Here is a 26,135-nt window from a genome sequence, read left to right on the forward strand (position 1 = left end):
ATGGCCCTCACTGAGCCTCAGTCTCCCAGTAATCTCTGCTAGGATGTGTGTGTGCGATAGTGTGTGTGTGTGTGTGTGTGTGTGGACATGTTTAACTATACCTTTTCAATAATAGTAAACCAAGAGAAATTTGACCAACTGGGGACATTTTGTTGGTCCCCACAAGGTCAAATGCTATTTCTAGGGGGTTTAGGGTTATGGTTAGAATTAGTGTTATGGTTAGAAATAGGTTTAGGGTTAGGGTTAGGTTTAGGAAATAGGGTTAGTTTTAGGGTTAGGGTTAGGAGCTAAGGTTAGGTTTAGGGTTAGGGTTAAGGTTAGGTTTTTGGGTTAAGGTTAGGGAAAATAGGATTTTAAATGGGACTGAATTGTATGTCCCCACAAGTAAGACTGTGTGTGTGTGTGTGTGTGTGTGTGTGTGTGTGTGTGTGTGTGTGTGTGTGTGTGTGTGTGTGTGTGTGTGTGTATGTGTGTGTGTGTGTGTGTGTGTGTGTGTGTGTGTGTGTGTGTGTGTGTGTGTGTATTTGTGTTTATTTGTGTGCGTACTTGGCTGATGATTTTATCTCCTGACCGTTCTTCAACCATTTGACCTGGGCATTTGGGTCAACCACTTCCACCGTCAGTACGATTTTCTTGCCCTTATCCACAGAGTAGGCAGACTCCATTCTCTTTAGGAAAGCTGCAGGGGAAACAGAAAACATGACATTGGGTACAATTGTTGTAAGATTGGCAAGGTAGTTTGGTGAACTTTGAGAAACCTTTTTAAAATTTTTTTATATAATAATATTTCCCCTTCCCTACCCTCTCCTTTCCATCTTACCATCGCTGTGCTTGGGCTCAACAGTCTTCATCTTCTTTAGACGCTTGAGCAGACCCCTCAGGTCTGTAATGCCGTACTCAAAAGCAATCTTCTCATACTGGCTGGGGTGAGCGTCCTTCAGAAGGTCCCACACATCTTTCTTCTCCACATCTTCAACTGGCTTCTTCTTCCTGTGGGTGAAAGATGGAAGGAAGAAAGAAAGAGATAAAGATGAAGGTGAAGTGTCCGAAATGAAGAGAGTGGACAAAGGGAGAGGTTTCATAGTCAACAACACAAAAATCTATCAAATCAATGGTCATTCCACTGTGACTCTCAGTTTTCCATTTAATATTACTGTTACAAACGAACGACTCGTTCCAGCACGTTCTATCATACCATCCAATCACCTTTGTACGTGTAATTTAAAGGATAGGCTACATTAAGGGATGTACTGTACACTGCAAATGGATGTAGCATGAAAAATAATAGCCTATTAACAATAATAATGTAATCATATATACATTTTTGGTATGTACAGTGCATTCGGAAAGTATTCCGAACTCTTGACTTTTCCCACATTCAAAAATGGATTAAATAGTTTTTTTCTCATCAATCTACAGACAATACCCCAAAATGACAAAGCAAAAACAGGTTTTTAGAAAAAAATGAAAAATTAATAAAAACACCTTATTTACATAAGTATTCAGACCCTTTGCTATGAGACTTGAAATTGAGCTCAGGTGCATCCTGTTTCCATTAATTATCCTTGAGATGTTTTTACAACTTGATTGGAGTCGACCTGTGGTAAATTCAATTGATTGGACATGATTTGGAAAGGCACACACCTGTCTATATAAGGTCCCACAGTTGACAGTGCATATCAGAGCAAAAACCAAGCCATGATGTCGAAGGAATTGTCCGTAGAGATCCGAGACAGGATTGTGTCGAGGCACAGATCTGGGGAAGGGTACCAAAAAATGTCTGCAGCATTGAAGGTCCCCAAGAACACAGTGGCCTCCATCATTCTTAAATGGAAGAAGTTTGGAACCACCAAGACTCTTCCTAGAGCTGGCCGCCCGGCCAAACTGAGCAATCGGGGGAGAAGGGCCTTGTTCTGGGAACCCGATGGTCACTCTGACAGAGCTCCAGAGTTCCTCTGTGGAGATGGGAGAACCTTTAAGAAGGACAACCATCTCTGCAGCACTCCACCAATCAGGCCTTTGTGGTAGAGTGGCCAGACGGAAGCCACTCCTCAGTAAAAGGCACATGACAGTCCGCTTAGAGTTTGCCAAAAGACACCTAAAGGACTCTCAGACCATGAGAAACAAGATTATCGGGTCTGATGAAACCAACATTGAATTATTTGGCCTGAATGCCATGAGTCACGTCTGGAGGAAAGCTGGCACCATCCCTACGGTGAAGCATGGTGGTGGCAGCATCATGCTGTGGGGATGTTTATCAGCGGCAGGGACTGGGAGACTAGTCAGGATCGAGGGAAAGATCAACGGAGCAAAGTACAGAGAGATCCTTGATGAAAACATGCTCCAAAGCGCTCAGGGCCTCAGACTGGGGTGAAGGTTCACCTTCCAACAGGACAACGACCCTAAGCAAGACAACGCAGGAGTGGCTTCGGGACAAGTGTCTGAATGTCCTTGAGTGGCCCAGCCAGGAAATAGCTGTGTAGCGACGCTCCCCATCCAACCTGACAGAGCTTGAGAGGATCTGCAGAGAAGAATGGGAGAAACTCACCAAATACAGGTGTGCCAAGCTTGTAGCGTCATACCCAAGAAGACGCGAGGCTGTAATTGCTGCCAAAGGTGCTTCAACAAAGTACTGAGTAAAGAGTCTGAATACTTATGCAAATGTGATATTAAAGTTTTTTTTATATATACATTTGCAAAAATGTCTAAACACCTGTTTTTGCTTTGTCATTATGGGATATTGTGTGTAGATTGAAGAGAAAAAACAACAATTTAATCAACTTTAGAATAAGGCTGTAACGTAACAAAATGTGGAAAAAGTCAGGGGTCTTAATACTTTTCAAATGCACTGTATATGATCCCTGGAATGTGGTAGGTGATCCCTGATCCCTGGAATGTGGTAGGTGATCCCTGATCCCTGGAATGTGGTAGGTGATCCCTGATCCCTGGTACTGTATGTGATACCTACATAAGGCACACAGTGTTAACAGTGCTCACTTTTTGGTAGCTTTCAGCAAAGCACTGAAATCCAGACTCCCTTCATCCTCCCCAGCATCCCTAATTAGAGAAAGACAGTACACAAAATAAGATGTCATTCTAGATTAAGCAGATTTCTATTACATAAAATGCGATGGACATTATATTGTGCTGAAATGCAGTCAAACATATTATGAATAGCACACAATCATACACGTATACAGGTGTGCACGTGCACACACACGCGCATGCACACACAAAGAAACACTAACAAGCTCAAACATGAATAAAAATGCTTACGCTCTTTTGAATGCGGCCATAATATCATGTTCCTCCTCAATAGCCACAGCTGGAATAAGAGGAATTGCATAAAGAACACATCTGGTTTACAGTTGCGTGCATTTAAACTCTAAACTGATTAGTCATTTAGCAGACGCTCTTATCCAGAGCAATTAGGGTTAAATGCCGTGCTTAACGGCACAGACAGATGTTTCACCTAGTCGGTTCGGGGTTTCGAACAAGCAACCTTCCGGTTACTTGTCCAATGCTATTAACGGCTAGGCTACCTGTGTCACGAATTCTGCCGAGACTGCTCCTCCTCCTTGTTCGGGCAGGCTTCGGCGTTCGTCGTCCCCGGAGTACTAGCTGCTACCGCTTGATTTTCTCTATGTTTGTTTGGTTTTGTCTTGTTGGTGCACCTGTTTCGTATTATGTATTGATTAGGTCACCTATAAGTTTCCTTTGGTTTTGTTTGCAGTTGTGTGTTGTTGAATGCCTGTCCGTTGGTGTATGTTTATTGTTTTCTAGTGTTTCGTGTTTTACGCACCATTTGCGTAATCGCTCGCCTCCTGTGTGTTGAGGCCCGTTATTTTTGTATTCGTCTATTTGACAATTAAAGTCGGTTCGACTAAGCTTCTGTGTCCTGCGCCTGACTCCAACACCGCATCCACATCAGCCCTTGACAACCTGCCGCACTTGTAATACCCCTTTCTTATGTTAAGAACCTTTGATTGTGCATTCATTGGAGTTTAACACATTTTTCGATACATCAGATAATGATAGGCTCACTGTTTAGTCATTTTAACTAACATTTAATCCAATAGCAAAAAAACACATCATACAATCTTCTAACTGTTCTTTTTGAAATTCTGAATAGAAGGAATAATAGATGGTAAATAACATTTTCCATTCAGTATTTAGGTATAACTTGACATTGATCATTTTTTTAGGTTTATGGGTGATACATCATCACCTCCTGACAAAGGCTATGATGCCTTCTGCTCTACAGAACATACCAACAAAATATGCCTTTAACTTAAAGGGTCCCTTGGGTCCCTTGAGGCAGTGGTTCTTAAACCTCTTCTCAGGAACCCCCAATCGTTCCATGTATTTCATCCATTTCAAAGGTAGCACACCTGATGATTCAGCTCATCATCAAGCCTTGTAGATGAATCAGATGTGGTGGTAGTTAAGGGCTACAAATAAATTGTGAAATGTCTTGGGGTCCCTGAGAAGAGGTTTGAGAACCACTGCCTTAAGGGGACAGTGGTCAGTGTTCCCAAAACATCCCACTCACCCTCCACGGAGATGTCAAACGCGCTGCTGTCACACTTGTCTTTGGAGGTGACCTCACACCTGTAGGCCCCAGCGTCACCAGGGACCACCTTGATTATCTTCATGTCCCAGGTGTAGATCTAAGTGGAGTAGAACATTTAAGTGTATGTGTGTGTGTGAGTGTGAGCGAGTGACAGAGAGAGAGAGAGAGAGAGAGAGAGAGAGAGAGAGAGAGAGAGAGAGAGAGAGCGAGAGAGAGAGAGAGAGAGAGAGAGAGAGAGGGGGGGGGGGGGGATTGGTGATGCATAGAACATTCACACACTTTTGTCCTCTTCCCATCCAGCCAACCCCACCCACTTGCATAGACCTACCTTTGTGGCTCTGTCGTAAGTCTCTTTGAACTGCATGTGTTTTCCTGCCTTGCTGCCCAGGTCCAGCCACTTCCCCTTCAGCCATTTAATGGTGGGTTTCCTTGATAGCGTAGTAGAGTCCACTTTGGCAGTAAACGTAATGTCCGTTCCTGCCATTCACAATCAACACTCAGAAAGCCAGTAAAGGAGTATAATTTTGGCCATTTTCTCTTTGTAAGTGTACCTATACCAAAGTTCCTACAGTACAGGTGAATTGTGTAAACTTCAGGGCAACAGGTTGGTAAAGTACATGACAGAATTAGGCCTACTGTAGTATTTATTTTCAGCAAATAACTACTCAATGCAAAAATTGCCTAGGTGAATACAAGGTAGTAAGACAAATTGGTATATGCATGCTAGGATGTAGCTAGTATTAGTCAACTGGCAGTGTTGTTTGTCTAACCTGTCACGGCAACCGTAGTCTCAGGGTGCTGAAGAAACAGTCCTGTAATCTCCTGCGACTGATGGGACTCTGAGGGGTGTGAGGGTAGAGATGAGAACACACTTCCAAACACACACATACACACATACGCACACGCACTCACAGATGTAGGATATTAATTTGATCACTCTTTTGTTGCTGAGAATTGTCCTGCTCCTGCACAGGAAGCAAGCAAAAGGAAGCAACCTGGTCTCATACCATTTTTTTTTACATACATATTTTTAACAAAGAGATGTTTTGATGAGCACTAATCAGTTGTTTGGATACCTCTTGAAACACATACATACACACACAAGGAAGCAAGCACAAGGAAATAACCTGGTCTCACACCCTTTTTTTGTAACATATGCACGTTTTGAACAATCATAACAGACATTTTTGGATGAGCACTAATCCATTGTTTGGATACATCTTGTAACACACACACCCACATACATACACAGATCCAGAAAGAATCATAATACTGTAAACCCATATTAACTGTGCAGGAATGTTACCAGAATAATCAATACCACTGAAACAATTGTGAAAATCAACAAGTCATAAAATCAAGATACTGGACTGGACCACAGTCTTTCGACCATGACAGACAACGGAGGAATTGTTTCTTGTTATGTTTAACTTCTTTTGTTGCTGGTTATGCTAGGGGTCTCTAAATAAAGTAAAGCAGTTAATTTGTTACTATTAAACAGATTCACCATTTCACAACATCCAGAATTAGAATGCTATTTTCTGAAGTAATCAAGATTTTTGTCATCAAGATCTATGATTTTTTCCCCACAACTATGTGTTAGAGCAATTGAGTGTGCAGGTAGGCTACTTTACTACAACATTACAAAAAGTTGGTAAGACTTTATAATAGTGGTGGGCACCAATATCGATAATTCAGTATGATATCGATATCATTGGATATTGATATGAGCAAGGCATATCGTGATATTCGTTTATCCTTAAGCAATAAGGCCCAAGGTGTGTGGTGTATGGCCAATATGTAGTACCACAGCTAAGGATTGTTCTTATGCACAGTGCAAAGCGGAGTGCCTGGATACAACCCTTAGCCATGGTATATTGGCCATATACCACAAACCCCAGAGGTGCCTTATTGCTTTTATAAACCGGCTACCAACATATTAAAACAATAACTGACATATTTTCATAAAAAACACTATTTTGAAATGTAAATTCATACTATTTCATCCGTCCACCAGAGGACATAGTCTGGATGAAAATCTGGTTGCAATCAAATAATTTTTGCTATGCAGGCAGGCTAACCTTTCATCTGTGGGCTAACGTTCTTGTCACTTGCTAGCTAGCCATCGACTTGCTAGTTAGCCTCTGCAGCTGAAATGACAGTAAAGCAGCTTCATTTTTGTTTGTCCATTGTAATGATGCTGATGCATTATTTCGCCTGGGTCAGGTCAGAAAAGTTGCTGTTTCGTCAGGACACCGTTCTATATCGTGGAGCTCTGCCCCATAGGGGAGCTCTGCTCCTAATGGTTTACCCTCTGCCCTAAGGCAGCAGCAGCCTGAGACAAAATTATGCACACACCTACAGCCAATAGGAGTACAGGTGTCCCTATAAGAGGGGACGCTTCCCCTCAATCAGCCTCCCTTTTTCTTCAGCGACTGGACTAGACTGAAGAAGCCAAGAAGAGACGAAGAGAAGACTCAGGACGAAGAAAACGCCGTCGATTTTCCAGATCATCGACGTCGTCCTACAATGAGCACACCAAGCTTATCCATAGGGTAAGTATTTAACAAAAGCTCTTTTCAGAGCTCAATGTCGCTGTTCCCCTTGGCGGCTGTCGACCCCCCCGACATATGTTTCGTGGGTTGAGGGACACAGCACGCCAGGGACAGCTTCATTAATCCCCCACTATGCGCCAGCTGCGCCCTCCCTTTTGAAGGAGTGGAAGCAGCGTTGGGCATTTTTAGGGAGGATATCCCTCTTGAGGATGTGCTATCAGTGTTAGTCTCAGCTTCTGAGGCATCATCTGAAGGCGCTGACTCAGGAGATGACAGGGCTATTGGGGAAGAAATGAATATTCTATTGGAACAATTCATTACACTGACCCAGATGTTTAACACCCCTTTTCCTTCGGGAAATTGTGAGGTCATTACATCCCTGGATGATGACGCCACAGCCTCTCTGTGCCTGAATTCTCAGGTCTCATTGAGTGGGCTGCTAAACAGCGGGAGATTAAGCTGCCCCCCATTCCCTCCAACCCGGAAGTGGATATGAGGAAGGGCGGCCGTTACTCTCGCTACAGCTTGGCGTCAGACGGCGGCCTCCAGCAGCAAGGGAGCGGGCCTCGCCCCCCCTGCAGCGCCAGAGGTGCCGGCGAGAGAGGTCATTAAAGCGTCATCCTGGCATCACCCGAAGGGCGGCCAGAAGAGACGCCGTTTATGACAGGCGAGGGGGAGAGAACGGAAGACGGCACAGCGCCTGCTGTGACCGAGCCCACTGTCCCCCCCCACTCTACCGTTGAGTGTATGGAGGAGAATGTTTTTTGTTGATGTATGTAATAAAGAGTTGGCTCTACTTGACACTGTCAAAAAAGAGCCCCTTTTCCATAATACATCCGAGAGCGTTCGACCTTCCTCACTCTCGCTCTCTCTCTTACCACTATGAGTGCAGCTCAGCCCACCATGGTGCGTTGCTGAATGCACACATAAGGCAGGTATATAAAAGGTATTAAGTGTACCTTATAAAGACCTCACTTTACAGACTCCTAGGAGTGCTGTAGTGAGTGTCTCACATAGCAGGCTGCAGTCTCAGCCAGATAATGGCATGATGACGCGACCGCTATTCGGGACGGCGCTCTGTCTCAGGCTAACGCCTCAGTCAGTGCAGTTCAGACCCGTGCTGCGTTCACGGAGGGCCTGATTACTACGGTTACGGGCGTAACCAACGTATCAGTGCCCCCGTTTCTCTCAGAATGCGCTGATAATAACCACATTGGGGATGGCGCACTATCACAGACTAAGGTCTCTGTTAGTACGACCCAGACCCATGCTGCGTTCAGGAAGGGCCCGATTACCACGGTCACGAAGGTGCCCAGTGTATCGGCGCCCCCACCTTTTTCTGAATGCGCCCAGGCTCACCACACTGAGTGTAGTTCAGCCCACCAGAGGTGCAGAGCTGAACACACACAGGAGGTGAAAGGAGGAATAATACCTAGACGCCGTCTTGGTTTATCTCAAAGAGACCTCACATTACAGACTCCAAGGAGTACTGTAGTGAGTGCCTCTCATAGCAGGCTGCAGTCTGAGTCAGGAGACATGATGACGCAGCCGCTAGTTGGGGATGGCGCACTATCGCAGACTAAGGTCTCGGTTAGTGCGATTCAGACCCATGCTGCGTTCACGGAGGGCCCGATTACCACGGTGACGAAGGTTCCCAGTGTATCGGCGCCCCCACTTCTTTCTGAACGCGCTAATACTCACCACACTGAGCGTAGTTCAGCCCACCAGAGGTGCAGAGCTGAACGCACACAGGAGGTGAAGGGAGGAAAGATACCAAGACACCGTCTTGGCTTATCTCAAAGAGACCTCACATTACAGACCCCAAGGAGTACTGTAGTGAGTGTCTCTCATAGCAGGCTGCAGTCTCAGTCAGGAGACATGATGACGCAGCCGCTATTTGGGGATGGCGCACTATCGCAGACTAAGGTCTCGGTTAGTACGAGCCAGACCCATGCTGCGTTCACGGAGGGCCCGATTACCGCGGTCACCAAGGTGCCCAGAGTATCGGCTCCCCCAGGCATCGTAACACAGCAGCTATCTGGGGACGGCGCATTATCGCAGACCAAGGTCTCGGTTAATGCGATTCAGACCCATGCTACGTTCACGGAGAGCAGGATTACTAGCGTTATGGGTATAACCAAAGTATCAGCTCCCCTGACAGAACGAGCCAGTACTCACCGCACTGAGCGTGAATCAACCCAACAGGGGTGCAGAGTTGAACACACACAGAAGGTGAAAGTTAAGAAGGTATCAAGGCGCCGCCTTGTTTTACCTCATAGAGACCTCATACTACAGACTTCTAGGAGTACTGTAGTGAAGGGCTCTGATAGCGAATTGCAGTCACCTAATGGTGCCCTGCCGGGGATGGTGCCCTGCCGCAGGCTGTGGCCTCGGTCAGCGCAATTCAGACCCGCGATGCGTTCAAGGAGGGCAGGAATACGACGGTTACGGGTTTAACCGACGTCCCTACTCCTCTTTCTTTCTCAGAACGCATTTCCTCTCCCTTTCATGGGAGGCCCACCTTGGGCTGTTCCACCACTTCATTGTTGGGGAACAGTGGCGGTAAGGGCCATAGAGGAATACAGGTCCTTCCTACTGGATGCACCACAGATTCGCGCCCAGCCACTTTCTCTGCATTGCTGGCAGTGGCGAAGAAGCTGCACCCTCTCACGCTGGCTAGAACAGACGTTGCAGAAGGGTTATGCTCTCCAATTCCACCGGACCCCACCCCCGTTCAGGGGAGTGGTGGAGACGGTGATGAAAACGCCAGACAAAGTGGCCGCTCTGATGACAGAGATTACGGAACTTTTGGCGAAGGAGGCGGTGACAGTAGTTCCCCGGGAGCAAAGGAACAAAGGGCTATATTCGCCTTATTTCCTAGTGCCCAAAAAGACGGGGGGAGTGAGGCCGATTTTGGATTTACGCATTCTCAACGAGAGCATAACAAAACGGCCCTTCCGAATGCTAACGACAAAACGTCTGCTGGAATGTGTCCAGAGAGGGGACTTTTGTACGAGCATAGACCTAAAGGACGCGTACTTTCATGTGCCGGTTCAGCCGCGTCACAGGAAGTTTCTGCGGTTCGCCTTCCAAGGGGTGGCGTACGAATACACGAGGATGCCATTTGGGTACGCCCTGGCACCTCGCACATTTTCCAAGTGTGTGGAGGTGGCATTGGAACCGTTGCGTCGTCAGGGAATACGGCTACTAGCCTACCTGGACGACCTACTGGTTCTCGCCCCGTCAGCAGAGCTGGCGATCACTCACACAACACAGACAGTGATGCATCTCACAAGTCTGGGGTTTGCTGTGAATTGGAAAAAGAGCGCGCCCTGGCCCACTCATCAGATTGTCTACCTGGGGATACAGCTAGACACTGTGAGGATGAGGGCTCGAATTTCGGACCCCCGAAGGGTAGCCTTGTTGCTAGCCCTAAGGAAGTGTCGTCCGAATCACACGGTGACGGCGCTGTCGATCATGTCACTTTTGGGTCTCATGTCGTCAGCCCACTCTGTGGTTCCGCTGGGACTCCTGCACATGCGCAGGACGCAGCGATGGTTCGCCCAACTAAGACTAGACCCATTGCGTCAACGTCATCGGTTGGTGGTGGTTCCCCTCTCGCTCAGTGCAGACCTAAACTATTGGAGAAACTCGCGCGTTCTCACGCACGGAGTCCCGATAGGAAAGGTGTCCTCTCACATCCCAGTATTCACGGATGCGTCCCTGACGGGATGGGGAGGGACATGTCAGACACAAGCGATAGGAGGTGTGTGGCCTCAATCAGGTCGTCACATCAACCTCCTGGAGTTGGAAACGGTTCGACTGGTTCTGACCCACTTCGCGTCTACCCTTCGGGGTCGCGATGTGCTGGTCTGGTCAGACAACCGGACCACAGTAGCCCACATAAATCGCCAGGGAGGAGTCAGGTCTCCTGCTCTCCATCGGGCGGCAGAGGAATTGTGACTGTGGGCTCACGAGCACCTTCGCTCATTGAGAGCAGCACACATTCCGGGCTACTTGAACGTAGGAGCAGACCTCATGTCAAGAGGGGGTCCTCGAGACGACGAGTGGTGTCTGCATCCAGACATTGTTCTCCAGATTTGGGAACAATTCAGGAGAGCCGAGGTGGACCTATTCGCGTCACGCATGAACGCGCAATGTCCTCTGTGGTTCTCTCTGAGGGAACAGGACGAACCGCCACTGGGAAGGGACGCCTTTGCGCACCAACCGTGGCCGAGAGTTCTCCTGTATGCATTCCCTCCGCTGTCCTGCATTCTCCCACTGCTAGCCAGGGTGAGGTCAGGGGGGCTGTCAGTGATACTGATAGCGCCCGATCGCCCGGGGGCTCTGTGGTTTGCGGAGATGAGTCAGATGTTGATTGCGCCACCTTGGCCAATTCCACATCGACGGGACGCGTTGTCTCAGGCGGCTGGCACGATAGGGAAATTGCCCATAATCGGCCAACCACTGAAGGCCTGGCTGCTGAGAGGGACAGGCTAGAGCGCCGTGGGTTATCTGATGCAGTGATCAGGACCATACAGGGTTCACGTGCCAGTTCCACTTCTAAGATGTATGCCAGTAGATGGAACGTGTTTTCACGATGGTGTGTCACACAAAGTGTGGACCCCATGAGCTGTCAGGTGGAGAGTATTCTCTCTTTTCTGCAGCTCATGTTTGATAAGCAAAAATCGCCTGCCACGATTAGAGTGTTTGCAGCAGCGATTTCAGCTTGTCATGAGGGTTTTGGCAGAGACAATGTCTTTAGTCACCCTCTATTAGGAACGCGGCGACTTAGGCCAACACCTAGAGTCACGCTTCCTCAGTGGGATTTGGCTTTGGTACTCGAAGCGCTATGTAAGTCGCCGTTCGAGCCATTGAATCAAATACCCCCCAAGATGCTGTCTATCAAGACAGCACTGTTGCTCGCTTTGACTACAGCTAAGCGGGTCAGTGATTTGTGTGCTCTTTCGACGAGACCTGACTACCTGGCCATCAATGGTGACCTGAGCAGAGCAGTGTTACGTCCTAACCCGGCATTTGTGCCGAAGGTTATTAAGAGTTCATATAGATCACAGACCGTGGAGCTGTGGGCTTTTTCTCCTCCTCCTCATAGAGAGAGGAGTGAGGAAAAGCTCCATCGCCTGTGCCCGGTACGCGCTTTGGCGTGTTACGTCGAGCGCACAGCAGCGATTAGGTCAACGCCTCAGTTGTTTGTGTGTCACGGTGCGGCTGCACTAGGTAGACCACTTTCAAAACAGAGGCTGTCTCACTGGCTTTGTGAAGGCATTGAGACAGCTTATGAGGTAGCAGGGCGGCAATTGCCTCAGGGTATCAGAGCTCACTCCACTCGTGGAGTAGCGGCTTCTACTGCCCTTTTCAGAGGAACGGGAGTAGAGGATATCTGTAGAGCAGCATCCTGGTCGACGCCGTCTCCATTTATCAGTTTCTATCTCTTAGATATGTCTTCCAATTCTCTGGCTCGATCTGTACTCAGCGTGGCTGAAGGGAGATCTTGAGCAAGAAGGAGAGGAGAAGCAGGACTGTGGACACAGGTTTCCATCAGGTCCGCTTTGGTTAGGAAGACGTGTTTTTGACAGATGTGTTTTCTAACTCTTTGGCTCGGTCTGTACTCAGCATAGCTGAAGGGAGATCTGGAGCTAGGAAGAGAGGGAAAAGCAGGACTATGGACTGGGTTTCCATCAGGTCCGCTTTGGATAAGAAAACATATTTTGTGGCATGAATCCTGACTGACAGGCTCAGTACAGTAGAGGCATGCGTGGATTAACAGAATATGAGGTCATCTATCTGCTCGTTCAGTTAGTATGACTCATGTTTTTGTTCCTGCCCACTAATCTCTGGGATTCCATTGAGTGAGTGAGGCGGTCTACCGCGTTCATAATGTAGAGTGACATTTGATGTCATTCCATTAGTGGTCGGTAGTGTTTTCACGGGATATTGAGGCACATCTATCTGCTAGTACAGATTAGTATGGCTTCTATTCTGGTGATCTGCCCACTAGTCATTGGCATTGCCATTGGACTAGGTGGGGCGGGTCTTTTAACCGATGACGCGGTATATTGTGACGCCCGTAGGGGTTTTAAGTTGCAGTACTGCGGGACTCGGTTACAGCCATTGCTGGGCTTGACTTTCTCGTTTTGATGGGAAGTGTTAGGCTCGGCAGGGAGTACATTTTGGATCGCTACGCTCCGCCTTAAACCATTAGGAGCAGAGCTCCCCTATGGGGCGGAGCTCCACGATATAGAACGATTAGTTACCGGAGTGTAACTCCAGTTCTATGAGTGGAACGGAGCCCCATAGGACTTAAGGCCCTGCCGACCCTCTCTAGTCTCGCTGAAGAAAAATATCTTGGGAGGCTGATTGAGGGGAAGCGTCCCCTCTTATAGGGACACCTGTACTCCTATTGGCTGTAGGTGTGTGCATAATTTTGTCTCAGGCTGCTGCTGCCTTAGGGCAGAGGGTAAACCATTAGGAGCAGAGCTCCCCTATGGGGCTCCACTCCACTCATAGAACTGGAGTTACACTCCGGTAACTAATCGTTCACTCTCTATGGTAGGCTACAGGGAGATCGCATTTCTACATTTCTACATTGTTGCTGAAGTCGGTGAAACAGACAGCAAGGTTTATACAAACCCCCGTTGTTGCAAACCAACTGCTAGGCTAGAAACAAGGGGAAATAATGTGTTAATATAAGCCTTATTGGTTTTCTTATGTCATTTGCCTTGGTATGCATAGTGATACTTCAATAAAGCAGTAAACAAGTATTTTGTATCATACCCGTTGCACATAGTCTGTTTTAGCCAATCAGCATCCACGATCCAAACAACACGGTTTATATTTAAGCAATAAGGCCCGAGGGGGTGTGGTATATGGGCAATATATTGCGGCTAAGGGCTGTTCTTCACAACGTAACACGGAGTGCCTGGATACAGCCCTTAGCTGTGGTACATTGGCCATATACCACAAACCCCCGAGGTGCCTTATTGCTATTATAAACTGGTTACTAATGTAATTAGAGCAGGACAAATATGTCCTGTCATTCCTGTGGTATATGGTCTGATATACCACAGATTTCAGCCAATCAGCATTCAGGGCTCAAACCACCGTTTATAATTCCTGTTAAACTATACTATTATGTAAAAAAGCATACATGCATAAAACCCTCTCACAGACCTTCTCATAGGCTCTCAACTTAGCATACTTAATTGATAGTGAAAATATACACGCTGAGGGCAAATAGAGAGCCACTCTACTAACTATCACTAACCCAAACAGGTCTAAAGATATACTTCCCCTGGTCTCTCCCTGGGAGCTGTTGATAATGATTTGTTTAATTCGCTGGTAGAAGAAATTACGAGTCCTTATTGTCCGAGACCGAGTCAAAGCCGATACAATCAATATGTAGTCTCGGGTAGGCTACTACAACACTGCTTCATTGTAAACATGTACAAGCATTTATAAGCATTATAATTCATATGCATTTATAACATTTATTGTTCATTTGTAAAGCATAAGAATGAATAAATGCTTTAAATGTATTACCAGATAACCCCTTGAAAAGTAGTGTTGAAAAACACATTTTTGACTACAATGGCTATTCCATTACTACAGCCTTTTATCCGGTTTTCTTTAAAGCCATTGGTAAGTAGGCCTAATAAATACGATGCAACTTGAGGCTTTAGACGTTTATGAATCAATACAGTTTTGGTATCAGAAAATGACAAACTCTCTTTTGGTTCCCTCTTGAATGATAGGGCAAAATGTAGATTTACGCCTAAAAAGACATACCCAAACGTAATTATTTTTCATGAGATGGCCATAAACAAGAACTGCTAATGTTGCATAGTTTTAGATTTGTATTGTTATAAATGCTGAGGTGTACTCCCTTTTGAGGACACAAGCTCAAGTACATACTGTAGTACAAATATGCCGTAAAAAAATAATTGGTTCTTCTATTCAACAAAAGTGAGGCAATAGGGCTTGAAATGACTGAAATGCTTTCTAAATATAATAACAATCAAATTATAAACGACTTACTATAAGATTTCACCTTTATTATAACTGTAAAATAAATATAATCATTAGTTACAGTACAATATTGGCACCATTTCATAACTGACGACAGATACTTTTCTTCCAAAACGTCCACTGAGTGGCACAGAGACACCGTTACAACTTCAGCTTTAAGCAGAAGTGATTTAGTCTGTCTGTGACCAAGAGTAAGTGGTCTTGTTTCAATTCTATGAAATTATTTAGTATTGTTTCATGTTGAGAGCACTAAATCCGGCAGGGAATACCAGAGTGAGATGAAACCACAACTTGGATTCGCTTGACTGTCCCCTTTCATCATGCCATCTCCCAGGCTGGGCTCCGTTGCTCACAGGGAGATCAAATCGATTATTTGTCTGGATAGGTCAGAAAATGTGACACGTCACTCCCTATGCAAATGTGGGTCTGGAACCTGACATTTTAAGTCAGCTCCGCTGAGAGAGTGGTAGTGGAGAGCAGACTGATGGGGCTTTCTGGCATAATAAGGAACAGGACCCTACGATGTTCACAGAGCGCTTTGTACACCAGAATGTCAGTCGGAACTGGTCCAGAACCACTCAAAGTCCCCTAAATAGGTGACTTAATATCTAAGAATATACAGAGGAGACAGATAATATAAACAACGTTCCACATTTACATTCTCACTTGGGGCTGGAGCTGCCTCAGCAGGTGCCTCTAAAAATAATAAACACATTATAAATGATTAATCAATATCTGTTTCCAATCAAATACTTTTTGAATTCTGATAACGACCATTGTATTTCCTTGGGAAAGAGAAAAAAATTATGACATATTAATTCTCCCTTTTCCCCAAATATAATTAGCCTCACCAGTGGATTCCCTTTTCCCCAAATATAATTAGCCTCACCAGTGGCTGCAGGTGCCTCTGCAGGTGCCTCTGATAATAATAACACATTGTAATGATTAAATCATCAATACGTCTTTCCAAATATATATTTAGGGGTTCACAGTGAAGCTGGATTTTAAAAAATGTCCTTGACATGGTCAAATAACTCAAGCATGGACTGGTAACTTGTTTTCTAATTTGGCACACAGGAACTAGAGGCAATGAGTAACTTGGTCAAATATGTCACTGATTGGCCAATAGGGGGCGCTGTTATAAGCAGTCTCACTTAAATCCTCATATCCGTCACCCTGTTTGACCTAGTGACTTGAAACTTTGTATGTAGGCGTCTTTCCTCATGCTAAACAAATTTCGCTCAAGGACCCATAAGGTCCATCAGGAGATATTTTCCTCCTATTTGAAAATGTTTGAAGACCTTTGAAAAACGAACTAACACCAAATTCAGTATGTAGGCCCATGGTACATATCTGAATTTAGTTTGAGAAAAGCTAAGAGATTGGTGTCCATTTAAATCCTTTGTAAATCCACTGCACAATTGCCTATCTACTTGAAACTTTTTAGGGTCATCAAATACATTACCGTGATGACCCATGTTAAGTTTGGCATTAATATCTTTACAAAAATAAGGAAACAATTCACTTTTTGGACTATGTAACACTAATGCTTAAAATAATCCCCCCAAAAATCTTCTCATGGACTAAAAGTGAGATTCACTCGGAATGTGGTCTTTGGACTCATCACAATAGTCCCTAAAGAGTTTGAGAAAATAACATTGATGCATTCATTCAAAGATGGCCACACTTCACCATTAGATGCATATTAGCCCATACTAAAAATATTCTACCAAACACTTAAAAAATCTTCTTCTCATGAACCAGTACCAAATCACACCAAATTTGGAATGTATGGACATGGTACGTCTTAACTTACGTTTGATGAAAAGATGGCTAAGTTATTGACAAATAAAAAAATCTGATTTTACATGTCCATTTAAACCACTGTAAATACATTCCACAGTGGCCTATCAACTTGAAACTTGTCATCGCTACCATGGATGTCCCTAAGATGAACCACACTGAATTTGGTATTGATATCTAAAAACACAACGAAACTATAAACAACTAATTATTTGCATATGTAATGCTAATGCTCAAAATCATCTGCAATCATCTTCTCCTCATGAACCATACGTCAGATTCAGTCCAGATTTTGTATTTAGACTCATTACATCAGTCTTGAACAGTTTTGATAAATACTGTAGTTGCTGCATTCAAATATAGCCACACTGTACCTATAGATGCATCTTAGCACATATGCTAATGCTAAAAATACTTTTAACATCTTCTTCTCGTGAACCATAAACCAGATTGACTCCAGATTTGGTATATACTGTAGACTCAATGATTAGTTGCTGCATTCAAAGTCGGCCATGCTACAGCACTAGATGGCACCATATCACACCAGGGCTATAAGAACTGAACTGATGGACATGGGGCCATGAAATTAGGCATGTAAACCTTATGTATACAGTGGGGGAAAAAAGTATTTAGTCAGCCACCAATTATGCAAGTTCTCCCACTTAAAAAGATGAGAGAGGCCTGTAATTTTCATCATAGGTACACGTCAACTATGACAGACAAAATGAGAGAGAAAAAAATCCAGAAAATCACATTGTAGGATTTTTAATGAATTTAAAATTAATTTAAAATGAATATAACAAAGTATTGAGAAACTTTTGTTATTGACCAAATATTTATTTTCCACCATAATTTGCAAATAAATTCATTAAAAATCCTACAATGTGATTTTCTGGATTTTTTTCTCTCTCATTTTGTCTGTCATAGTTGACGTGTACCTGTGATGAAAATTACAGGCCTCTCTCATCTTTTTAAGTGGGAGAACTTGCACAATTGGTGGCTGACTAAATACTTTTTTTCCCCACTGTATTGTTGCCCTATTATGTGGTCAGAACGTAGTGAAAAGTGGATATTTTATTAGGGAACATTTGAAACAGGAAGTCCTGCCTCTTGCAGTCAGCGTATTACAGCTGTGAGAGTGTATTGAAGTATTTTGGAACGCTAATGTGGAGTGTACCAACTGAGATTTAAATAATTTACATAAACAGATTGACAAAATAAAGTCCCAGAATTCAAAGATGACTGCAATATGCCAATACACTAATGCTGAAAATATTTAACAAATCTTAACATAAACCAATTGACCCCAGAATTGGTACATAAACTCAATACATTAAGTAATTATTTTAATAATGATTATCTGCTACATTCAAAGATAACCGACCTAAAGCACTAGACTAAACTTCCCTTGTGTTATTCTTGTGGTATTGCGAGATAATGCTTTCACTGATTGCACATAAAGGAATATACAGTAGCTCCTACATGATAGCGCTTGCTTTGTTATCGAACTGATGTTGTGTCCTTTCTTTCATCCTGTGAACACTGTTCATTGCTGCTCGTAGCTATATTCCAAATATATATTTCCAAATAAATATTTGCAATACATATACTATATGTATTTCCAAAAATCAAATTATAAAAAAATGTACAAGCTTTTGCCTCTGATAATGAACACTGGTCATAGTTGCTTGGGAAAGAGAAGGAAATTATGACATTTTCATTCTCCCTTTCCTGGGAATACAAAGTACTCCTTGAGAAAAATACAACTACAGTAATCAGACAATTTAATTCTAAACAATTATTGTGCTGCAATCATGCACCATCAAAGACAATGATATGGTGTTGCCATGTCCAAGACCAAACAAAACCATTATAGAATGTTTAACCATATGCAAACAATTTTAAAATAACACCAATTAACTGTACATACATACATACATACATACATACATTGTATGGCATAACATTTTTTTTTACATTTTTAGTCATTTATCAGACGCTCTTATCCAGAGTTAGTGAGTGCATACATTTTTCATTACTCAGGCAATCAACACGTACAGGCCCATACATGTTGTGCATGGTGCAAAATTCCACACACTGTACATCCAAAAGTATTCAAACATTCATATATTACACAAAATATACAAATACATCATTGTTGTTTCTTCTGCTATCCCCATTAAAGGAATGTACTGTATATATTTACAACTGTATATATGTATTTCCTTATTTGCAGTCTCTCCTTGTCCATAGACTGCTTTTAAAGTAAGGAAACAAATATATAAGCATGTAATTTTGATTAACTAAAGGGATAGTTCAGCAAAATTACATATTTGTCTCTTCATGCATAAGTACACCCCTTAGCCGTGGTATATTCACAATATACCACAACCCCCCAGGCCTTGCTTAAATAGACCAGATTGGGGACAAATACATGAGTCAAATACATATGTCAAATACTTGATAGCATTTGAGGTGGGCTATTGTAGTTTGCAGTTTTGCAGCTATTTCATTAGTTCAATTGTACTGGGCAAACTAAATCAAGCTCGGAACAAATATTTTAAAGTGTTTGACCTATATGTATTTGACCCAGGTCTGCTGTTGACAGTTGACACATAGGTTGTGTTCGCAGTCATACAGTACAAAGGCATCCTCTGATAGTTCATACAGTCCAGTGAAACGTATCTTACCCTCCTCTCCTTCAGGCGGTGCTTCATCTGAGAAAAATGAAGAATTTTAACTGGGAAACTATCAAATATACACATTCCTGTGTATTGGACATACGATTCTGATGCATGCAGAACCAACTCAACTGCAAACACTGAACTTCCTTGAGGAGGGACTGAAACAGGGCTCACACACCACCAAAATTAGAGAATGACATAGTTCCACACATACCAGAGTCTGAGGAATTATTCAAACATACAGATATTTCATCTAATCATTTTTAATATCAAATGTAAACACACTGAGGAACATTTATACTGCACAGTGCAGTACATGCATACAAACACATACAGTACACTCAGTGTCCATAACGTCCACATACCACATACACACACTCATAGTCAGATGGTCTACATTCATTAGTTCCTACACATTTCCTGAAATGTGCTTTTCCCTTACTCTCATCTACTGGTTTTGCATCAGCTAAAATGTTTAGTTTTTTTACTTTGCAAAATACCATATTATGAGTATTATACGTTTACAATGACCTGAACACAGCCTGTATGCAGGCACCTACGTACATACATACATAATCTTGTCCAGTATACTAATACAAGTGCCCCCAAGACATGCTAACCTCTCACCATTACCAATAACAGGGGAGGTTAGCATGCCTTGGGGGTATGATCTTTGACCTTCTGTAACTTTCTCACTCATCATTATTCATGATTGATTCAGGATTATCCATAATCATGTAAAAGTGTTTAGAACACAGGAGGTTGGTGGCACCTTAATTAGGGAGGACGGGCTCGTGGTAATGGCTGGAGTGGAATAAGTGGAATGGTATCAAATACATCAAACACATGATTTCCATGTGTTTGATGCCATTTACAATAAAAATTACTCCAAAATGATGCAATACATTATTTACCATTCATTTCTTTTGGGCACAATTTAATCTGAGACACAACTAAAAATAACTGCAAACACATCCAACAAGTTTGTAGAGTCACAAGCTTGATGTAGTCATTGTGTGCTAGGAATATGGGACCAAATACTAAACTTTTGAGTACTTTATTTATAAGAATCTTTAGGGGTGTCAATAATTTTGATCCCTACCTATTTGAGAAAAAAAATTTACTTGTTAAACAAAATCTCTTTCTCTGAGAAATTGTATGAAATATTATTTCCCCATTTGTTTGAACATACAATATTGCTCAGTTTTTGAATTATTTATTTTATCCAGTCATTATTGCTATCTTTATCAATGGTGTCAATTTCAGACCCCACTGTACATACAGACATGCATGCATGCATATGTACAGGTAACTGCCAAAATAAAGGAAACACCAACACAAATTGTCTTAATAGGGCATTGGGCCACCACGAGATGCCAGAACAGCTTCAATGCGCCTTGGTGCCTTGGCATTCTACAAGTGTCTCTATTGGAGGGATGCGACACCATTCGAGAAATTCCATAATTTGGTGTTAAATTGGGTGACTGACTTAATTAACTTAGGAGCAACTCCTGTGTGGAAGCACATGCTTTCAATATACTTTGTATACCTAAAAAATACAGCAGTCAAACCAACCTGGCACACATGCCACTAGTATGTGCAAACAAACACACATCAAACGTGTGTATACATAGACACAGTTATCAAATCATATGTAATGCAACACAAACAAACCAACACACAGCTGACAGAGTACATACATTTCCACATCTTCTTTACTAAGTAAATTAATTTAAGTACTTTAGACACTTTGCCTACTTCTGTACAAGTTAGATCAAATAAGTACAAAAATAAAAAAAACAAGACAGAAAAATACAAATCACATAATGATACAGATACAAAACAAAAAAACTATGGAAGAACACAAGAAAGCAGGTGATACGTCATCAACACGGGACTACATCAGACATCAAAGTGCATATGATAGCATATTTTACAGGACAGTACACTGCATCTTGTACACTGCAGTACAGTAACACCTCAGGGATACGAATATGTTTTTGTTGTTGTTATATGTATTTTGTAACCATTTAGCCAAATACTGTTAATGTCTGATGTGTTTTGGCACGTGACAACAACATTTATGTAAATGTAATGTTTGTCTGTACGGTAGCCCACAGTAATTCTATATGATGTGTTAATAAATGTTTCTGTTTGATATTGCTCATTCAGTTGACCGGTCACTCCGTAACTGAAGTGTGTATCTTTGAGGTTATACTGGATGTACAACCAAACCTATCAACACTGAACACTCAATACATAAAACATAGTGTCTCTTACCATCTTCTGCTTTTTGTTCTCCGGCTGAGGAAAAATCATAATTATTTACAGAGAGACTACAGCATGGATATTATTGTAAAACAATATTCTGCCACACGTACAAAATCACACACATTTAAAATTACACACTTAAAATAATGTTTACGGTACGTTGGTACAGATATTCATTCACATATATCAACAAATACGTAAACATGTCCCACCGACACATAGTCACAAGACTATGTGTCCACCTGCAAAGTATCCTTAAACATACAGAAGACATATACACTAGTATATATATATATATATATATATATATATATATATATATATATATATATATATATATATACACTGCTCAACAAAAGAAAGGGAACACTTAAACAACACAATGTAACTACAAGTCAATCACACTTCTGTGAAATCAAACTGTCCACTTAGGAAGCAACACTGATTGACAATACATTTCACATGCTGTTGTGCAAATGGAATAGACAACAGGTGGAAATTATAGGCAATTAGCAAGACACCCCCAATAAAGGACTGGTTTTGCAGGTGGTGACCACAGACCACTTCTCAGTTCCTATGCTTCCTGGCTGATGTTTTGGTCACTTTTGAATGCTGGCGGTGCTTTCACTCTAGTGGTAGCATGAGACGGAATCTACAACCCACACAAGTGGCTCAGGTAGTGCAGCTCATCCAGGATGGCACATCAATGCGAGCTGTGGCAAGAAGGTTTGCTGTGTCTGTCAGCGTAGTGTCCAGAGCGTGGAGGCGCTACCAGGAGACAGGCCAGTACATAAGGAGACGTGAAGGAGGCCGTAGGAGGGCAACAACCCAGCAGCAGGACTGCTACCTCCGCCTTTGTGCAAGGAGGAGCGGGAGGAGCACTGCCAGAGCCCTGCAAAATGACCTCCAGCAGGCCACAAATGTGCATGTGTCTGCTCAAACAGTCAGAAACAGACTCCATGAGAATGGTATGAGGGCCCGACGTCCACAGGTGGGGGTTGTGCTTACAGCCCAACACCGTGCAGGACGTTTGGCATTTGCCAGAGAACACCAAGATTGGCAAATTCGCCACTGGCGCCCTGTGCTCTTCACAGATGAAAGCAGGTTCACACTGAGCACGTGACAGACGTGACAGAGTCTGGAGACGCCGTGGAGAACGTTCTGCTGCCTGCAACATCCTCCAGCATGACCGGTTTGGCGGTGGGTCAGTCATGGTGTGGGGTGGCATTTCTTTGGGGGGCCGCACATCCCTCCATGTGCTCGCCAGAGGTAGCCTGACTGCCATTAGGTACCGAGATGAGATCCTCAGACCCCTTGTGAGACCATATGCTGGTGCGGTTGGCCCTGGGTTCCTCCTAATGCAAGACAATGCTAGACCTCATGTGGCTGGAGTGTGTCAGCAGTCCCTGCAAGAGGAAGGCATTGATGCGTTGGACTGGCCCGCCCGTTCCCAAGACCTGAATCCAATTGAGCACATCTGGGACATCATGTCTCGCTCCATCCACCAACGCCACGTTGCACCACAGACTGTCCAGGAGTTGGCGGATGCTTTAGTCCAGGTCTGGGAGGAGATCCCTCAGGAGACCATCCGCCACCTAATCAGGAGCATGCCCAGGCGTTGTAGTGAGGTCATACAGGCACGCGGAGGCCACACACACTACTGAGCCTCATTTTGACTTGTTTTAAGGACATTACATCAAAGTTGGATCAGCCTGTAGTGTGGTTTTCCACTTTAATTTTGAGGGTGACTCCAAATCCAGACCTCCATGGGTTGATAAATTTGATTTCCATTGATAATTTTTGTGTGATTTTGTTGTCAGCACATTCAACTATGTAAAGAAAAAAGTATTTAATAAGATTATTTCATTCATTCAGATCTAGGATGTGTTATTTTAGTGTTCCCTTTATTTTTTTGAGCAGTGTATATATATATATATATATATATATTTCTGTAAATAATACAATAATTATCGTGAAAAATGAAAATCACAGGTTTTCCATGTATGCTACGGTAACACATGGTTGCAACAAATTACACCACATGATCAAAGTTTATGCAGGATGCTTTTTCCTTACCCTCTTCTGCAGGTGGCACCTCAGCTAAAGATATTAAAGCATTTTTGTTTAACTGCAGGCCAAAAAAACTGCTAACATATGTACACTACCAGTCAGAGGTTTGGACACACCTACTCATTCAAGTGTTTTTCTTTTTTTCTATTTTTACTATTCTTTACATTGTATAATAATAGTGAAGACATCAAAACTATGAAATAACACATATGGAATCATGTAGTAACTAAAAAAGTGTTAAACAAATCAAAATATATTTTATATTTGAGATTCTTCAAATAGCCACCCTTTGCCTTGATGACAGCTTTGCACACTCTTGGCATTTTCTCAACCAGCTTCATGAGGTAGTCTTTTTCACTGCACGTGTCAGTCTGGCATTCCTCCATATTTAAACTGTTTGAGTTTATGTCTAATAACGGGAATTATTCAAAACTAACTTGTCAGCGATTGGATCACCTTCAACTAATCAGAGGAATGTAGCATTCTGGCTGGTTTCACCAGGCTAAAAGACATTGTTGCTAGACTAAAACAGAGATGTAATTTTTGCACTTTCATTTGTGATTCAGGGTCTGAGTCTATACATTTGAGTTGATTTGGGGGATATTTAGGTTTGATTGTGTATGCCAGCTGATTTAGTTGTGACTACATATTCATTAATGTTCTATTAGTGGCGTTGGGTTTAGTGCTAACTGATCGTTTTAGAATCACATTTTCAGTGTTACACAAGTGTTTAAAAGTGTTGCATTCTAAACCATTGTATGAAGACAATAGAAAGGTGGCTTTATTGACACTGAACTGGGGTCTATACTAGACATAATCACCTTACCTTCTGCTGGCGCTTCTCCTGAGAAGGCAAACAAAAAAATGTTTAGATAAGAAGAAGTGGACAGTATATAACCAATCATCAGTACTGGTCAAAACCATGACAATATGCTCATATCTTTATATGGGTGTTGCAAATGCATGAAAATAAGACAATAGGTAATATGATATTACATTATCATGGTACGGATGTTTTCGTTACATGTTTTAGGTACATCAGTCCACTCTGCCATGCAGCCCCTTCATATGCACAATAATAACAGATGGAGACATGGCTTTGTTGTACAGTAGCACCTGTAACTTACCCTCTGCCGCAGGAGGTGGGGCCTGCTCTGTTGCAAGACATGGCCAGTTGACAAGAAGACATGGACAAATGTGAAAGTGTGAGTCATTATCATGTCTAACTATGCCACTGTAATGCACTCAAAGTCACCACCATAGGTTACTCACCCTCGCCCTCCGGCTTCACTAAAAAACAGAAACACACAGTACACACACATCAGAATTGTTGATAAGACTGTAAGGAAAACATGGTTGATCCTCAGTTGATTCCTTAATAAATATTCACATGACCTGATCTGAAATGGAAAACATAAATTGCCTGTGTTACAATAATGTATGCACGATTACAACTATGAAACCATTACAATTAAAGCAATGCTTACCACTTAAATTGAGAAAAATGGCATTTCAATAAAAAAAGCTTGTTTTTTATTGTCAAAGGTACACAACATTTTCGGACAATACTTAGGTATTTCGAGATGCCTAATTTTGGACATAAGGTGATAAGACTGAGTTGTATTCAATATTTGTCTTTCCCTCGCAGCTTTTGCTGTTTGTTTGCAACAGATGGTCCATGCAATGACGTTAGACCAGGTATGTTTAGTTTAGTGTTTCATTTTACTGTGTTGCTCACTTCTTTGGAGTGTAACTCTAGAGTGGAAGAGACCAGACTTTTATATACACTTTAAAATCGTCACCAGTATAATTTGTAGGAGACTGTGAAACACAGCCTGCATTACCCTTAAATTTGATATCTGACCCCACATTTCACTGTGACCTCAGGGTCGTTGGATCAATTACAGTAGATATTTCAGGAACGGGACCGTGCTATCTGCTCTGCCGGATATGACTCCTCTTTCTGGTTCGGCCGGGTTTCTGTCCAGCCAGCCTTTTGCCTATCAGGGGTATTGGACAGGGGACCGACTTTGGATTGGTTGAGGCAGAAAGCTTGTAAGAAAACCTATAATATGAAATAGATGCATCATGCATATCATATAGCTGGCTCCCAACGATTTCTCAGGCCTGACT

At 43.0% G+C, this 26,135-nt stretch overlaps 1 protein-coding gene across 1 annotated transcript in view; it reads right to left on the reverse strand.

The window, feature by feature from the left end:
* LOC311133784 (myosin-binding protein C, fast-type-like) overlaps positions 1-25,558 on the reverse strand; it is a gene marked incomplete at both ends in the record, with an annotated part of 38,088 nt that extends 12,530 nt beyond the window's left edge. The window contains 11 exons of the mRNA XM_084167353.1: positions 547-679; positions 821-990; positions 2,998-3,057; positions 3,277-3,325; positions 4,553-4,670; positions 4,902-5,050; positions 5,344-5,412; positions 24,829-24,846; positions 25,130-25,156; positions 25,275-25,292; positions 25,552-25,558. Coding sequence (XP_084023479.1) covers positions 547-679; positions 821-990; positions 2,998-3,057; positions 3,277-3,325; positions 4,553-4,670; positions 4,902-5,050; positions 5,344-5,412; positions 24,829-24,846; positions 25,130-25,156; positions 25,275-25,292; positions 25,552-25,558 — 818 coding nt within the window. The remainder of the gene's footprint in view (positions 1-546; positions 680-820; positions 991-2,997; positions 3,058-3,276; positions 3,326-4,552; positions 4,671-4,901; positions 5,051-5,343; positions 5,413-24,828; positions 24,847-25,129; positions 25,157-25,274; positions 25,293-25,551) is intronic.
* Between the last annotated feature and the right edge of the window lie 577 nt (positions 25,559-26,135).

The sequence above is a fragment of the Coregonus lavaretus genome (assembly GCF_964263955.1).
Source record: "Coregonus lavaretus genome assembly, chromosome: 1".
NCBI classification, from domain to species: domain Eukaryota; kingdom Metazoa; phylum Chordata; class Actinopteri; order Salmoniformes; family Salmonidae; genus Coregonus; species Coregonus lavaretus.